Source organism: Orycteropus afer, unplaced genomic scaffold (assembly GCF_000298275.1).
Source record: "Orycteropus afer afer isolate SDZICR_OR568_19922 unplaced genomic scaffold, OryAfe1.0 scaffold00626, whole genome shotgun sequence".
Classification (NCBI taxonomy): domain Eukaryota; kingdom Metazoa; phylum Chordata; class Mammalia; order Tubulidentata; family Orycteropodidae; genus Orycteropus; species Orycteropus afer.
In genome coordinates this window covers 522,328-526,838 of record NW_006922213.1, presented here as the reverse complement: position 1 = coordinate 526,838, position 4,511 = coordinate 522,328, and the positions used below count along the sequence as shown (strand labels likewise).

The window sequence follows — 4,511 nt, the reverse complement described above, 5'->3', positions numbered from 1 at the left end:
CCACCCCTTGGTTCTTGGACCCATGAATCTTGGCTATTGGAGAGACAGCACCATATATTGGATGCTGGTTTAGAGCATATACAGCCTCCTGGAGAGCACTGACCCAATCTTTCAAGGTACTGCCACCTAGCTGGTGCCATAATTGTGTTTTCAGTAGGCCATTCCTTCATTCTATCAAGCCAGCTGTTTCTGGATGATAGGGAACACGGTAAGACCAGTGAATTCTATGAGCATAGGCCCACTGCTGCACTTCATTTGCTGTGAAGTGAGTCCCTTGATCTGAAACAATGCTGTGTGGTATACCATGACAGTAGATAAGGCATTCTGTAAGTCCACAGATGGTAGTTTTGACAGAAGCATTGTGTGCAGGGAAGGCGAATCCATATCCAGAACAAGTATCTAGTCCAGTAAGATCAAAACATTGTCCTTTCCATGATGAAAGTGGCCCAATGTAATTAACTTGTCACCAAGTTGCTGGCTGATCACCCCAAGGAATGGCTGCATATCGTGGCCACATTGTTGGTCTCTGCTGCTGGCAGATTGGGCATTCAGCAGTGGTGGTAGCCAAATCAGCCTTAGTAAGTAGAAGTCCATGTTGCTGAGCCCATGCATAACCTCCATCCCTGCCATCATGGCCACTTTGTTCATGAGCCCACTGCACAATGACAAGAGTAGCTGGGGGAAAAGGATGGCTGGTTTCCACTGAATGTGTCATCCTATCCACCTGATTGTTAAAGTCCTCCTATGACAAATGCCACCTTGGTGGGCATTCACATAAGACACAAATATCTTTACTTTTTTGGCCCATTCAGAGAGGTCTATCCACATAGCTCTTTCCCATACATCCTTGTCACCAATTTTCTAATCATACTCCTTCCCAGACCATCCAGCCAAGCCATTAGCCACAGCCCATGAATCCATACACAATCACACATCTGGCCGTTTCTTATTCCATGGAAAGTGAACATATATGCATGGCTTGAAGTTCTGCCCATTGGGAAAATTTCCTTTCACCACTGTCCTTCAAGGAAGTCCCAGAAAGGGGCTGCAGTGTTGCTGCTGTCCACTTTCAAGTGGTGCCTGCATATCACACAGAATCATCTGTAATCCAGGCATGAGTTTTCTCTTCTTCAGTCAGTAGATCATAAAGAACTCCCCATGAGGACATAGGTGCAGACTGGGAGAGGGAAGGTAACTGACTAGAGTAGAGACCATAGGCATTTGGGCCACTTCCTCATGCAACTTACTTGTGCCCTCAGGTCCTGCTAGAGCCCGATCTCTGATATACCACTTCCATTTAATGATGGAGTGCTGCTGTGCACATCCAACTTTATGACTCTGTGGGTCAGACAATACCCAGTTCATGATGGGCAGCTCAGGACTCATGGTGACTTGGTGGCCCATATTTAGTGTTCAGTCTCTATTAAAGCCCAGTAATAAGCCAAAAGCTGTTTCTCAAAAGGAGAGTAGTTATCTGCAGAGGATGGCAGGGCTTTGCTCCAAAATCCCAAGGGTCTGTGTTGCAATTCACCAGTAGGGACCTGCCAAAGACTCCAAACAGCATCTCTATCTACTACAGACACTTCAAGCACCATTGGATCAGCCGGATTATATGGCCCAAGTGGCAGAGCAGCCTGAACCTGTTGCAGAGCCTTCTGTAGTTCTGGGCCCCACTCAAAACTAGCAGTTTTCTGAGTCACTTGATAAATAGGTCAAACCAACACACCCAAATGAGGGATATGTTGCCTCCTAAATCCAAAGAGGTCCACCAGATGTTGTGCCTCCTTTTTAGTTGTGGGGGAAGCCAGATACAGTAACTTTATGTTTCACTTTAGGAGGAATATCTCGACATGCCCCACACCACTGGACCCCTAGAAATTTCACTGAGGTGGAAAGGTGCCTGAATTTTTGTTGGGTTAATTTCCTACCCTCTAGCATGAAGATGTCTCACCAATAAATCTAGAGTCATTGATACTTCTTCTTTTCTAGGTCCAATCAGCATACATCATCAATATAACGGACCAGTGTGATGTCTTGTGGAAGGGAAAGGCAATCAAGCTCCCTGTAGACTAAATGATGACATAGTGCTAGAGAGTTGCTATACTTCTGAGGAAGCACTGTGAAAGTATATTGTTGGCCTTGCCAGCTGAAAGCAAACTGCTTCTGAAGGTCCTTGAGAAAAAGGCATTGGCCAGATCAATAGCATCATACCAAGTACCAGGAGATGTACTAATTTGCTCAAGCAGTGAAACCACATCAGGAACAGCAGCTGCAGGGGCTGACAAACTCAAGACTGGCAGGCAGTATACCAGCTGTTGACTCCAACGAATGATGAATTCAAGATCTCCAGGCTGAATGGTAGATTGTTTGGTCATGGAAAGTTGCAGGCAGCACAACAGGATCTTGATCCACAGAAGAGTGTCTCTTTTCCCAGGATATCCATATATATTGGAATCAGGCCACACCCCTAGGGAAACTCCCTTTCAACAGATTGGCTGCTCAAAACATATACTTCTGACAGCATCATGGGAATAACCCACATCACAGTTGCTTAAACTACACAGAATTGTGGTCCAGCCAAGCTGACACACAGCTTCAACTATCACACAACAGAAAAAACAGTTATACCAGTATTTATATCACAGTAATTTTCATACAGGAGAAATACTGTTAGCATCACTCAGGAAGGTGGAGTTATGTTGATTATATTCTTGAAAAATACACATTTTAAGGAAAAAGCACTGGTGGTTAAATACTCAGTTGCCAACCGAAAGGTCAGCGGTTCAAACCTATTAGCTGCTTCAAAGGAGAAAGATGTGGCAGTCTGCTTCCATAAAGATGGCAGCTTTGGTTTTTCGCAACGGGTTTGCTGCCAGAATGCAGGTGTTGGTGAAAACCATCTCAATATCTAAGCCAGAATAGGAAAAGAAAAGACTCATATCAACATTGTCTTCATTGGACATGTAGATTCAGGCAAGTCCACCACTACTGGTCACCTGATCTACAAATGTGGTGGGATCGACAAAAGAACCATTGAAAAATTTGAAAAGGAAGCTGCTGAGATGGGAAAGTATGCCTGGGTCTTGGATAAACTGAAAGCTGAATGTGAGCATGGCATCACCATTGATATCTCCCTGTGGAAATTTGAGACCAGCAAGTACTATGTAACCATCAATGATGCCCCAGGACACAGAGACTTTATGAAAAACATGATTACAGGAACATCACAGGCTGACTGTGCTGTCCTGACTGTTGCTGCTGGTGTTGGTGAATTTGAAGCTGGTATATCCAAGAATGGGCAGACCCGTGAACATGCCCTTCTGGCTTACACACTGGGTGTAAAACAACTAATTGTTGGTGTTAATAAAACGGATTCCACTGAGCCACCCTATAGCCAGAAGAGATATGAGGAAATTGTTAAGGAAGTCAGCACCTACATTAAGAAAATTGGCTACAACCCTGACACAGTAGCATTTGTGCCAATTTCTGGTTGGAATGGTGACAGCATGCTGGAGCCAAGTGTTAATATGCCTTGGTTCAAGGGATGGAAAGTCACCCGTAAGGACGGCAGTGCCAGTGGAACCACACTGCTTGAAGCTCTGGATTGCATCCTGCCACCAACTCGCCCAACTGACAAGCCCCTGCGTCTGCCCCTCCAGGATGTCTACAAAATTGGTGGTATTAGCACTGTTCCTGTGGGTAGAGTGGAGACTGGTGTTCTCAAACCAGGCGAGGTGGTCACCTTCGCTCCAGTCAATGTTACCACTGAAGTAAAGTCCGTTGAAATGCACCATGAAGCTTTGAGTGAAGCTCTGCCTGGGGATAATGTAGGCTTCAACGTCAAGAACGTCTCTGTTAAAGATGTTGGTTGTGGCAATGTGGCTGGTTACAGCAAAAATGACCCGTCAATGGAAGCAGCTGGATTTACTGCTCAGGTGATCATCCTGAATCATCCAGGCCAAATCAGTGCTGGCTATGCACCTGTGCTGGATTGTCACACAGCTCACATTGCTTGCAAATTTGCTGAGCTCAAAGAGAAGATTGATCGCTGTTCTGGTAAGAAGCTAGAAGATGGCCCCAAATTCCTGAAGTCTGGTGATGCTGCCATCGTAGACATGGTTCCTGGGAAACCCATGTGTGTTGAGAGCTTCTCTGACTATCCTCCTCTGGGTCGTTTTGCTGTTCGCGATATGAGGCAGATGGTTGCTGTAGGTGTCATCAAGGCAGTGGACAAAAAGGCTGCTGGAGCTGGCAAGGTCACCAAGTCTGCTCAGAAGGCTAAATGAATATTATCCATAACACCTGCCACTCCAGTATCTATCAGTGGTGGAAGAACGGTCTCAGAACTGATTGTTTCAATTGGCCATTTAAGTTTAATAGCAAAAGACTGGTTAATGATAACAATACATCATAAAACCTTCAGAAGGAAAGGAATGTTTTGTGGACCATTTGTTTTTTGTGTGGCAGTTTTAAGTTATTAGTTTTTAAAATCAGTACTTTTTAAATGGAAA

The 4,511-nt window shown here is 44.9% G+C and overlaps 1 protein-coding gene across 1 annotated transcript; it reads left to right on the top strand.

Moving 5' to 3' along the window:
- Positions 1–304: 304 nt before the first annotated feature.
- On the top strand, positions 305–4,286 carry LOC103210575 (elongation factor 1-alpha 1). Its single transcript, XM_007956489.1, has 2 exons — positions 305–326; positions 2,914–4,286. The coding sequence occupies exons 1-2, from the start codon at positions 305–307 to the stop codon at positions 4,284–4,286; spliced, it is 1,395 nt and encodes a 464-aa protein (XP_007954680.1).
- Positions 4,287–4,511: the final 225 nt, after the last annotated feature.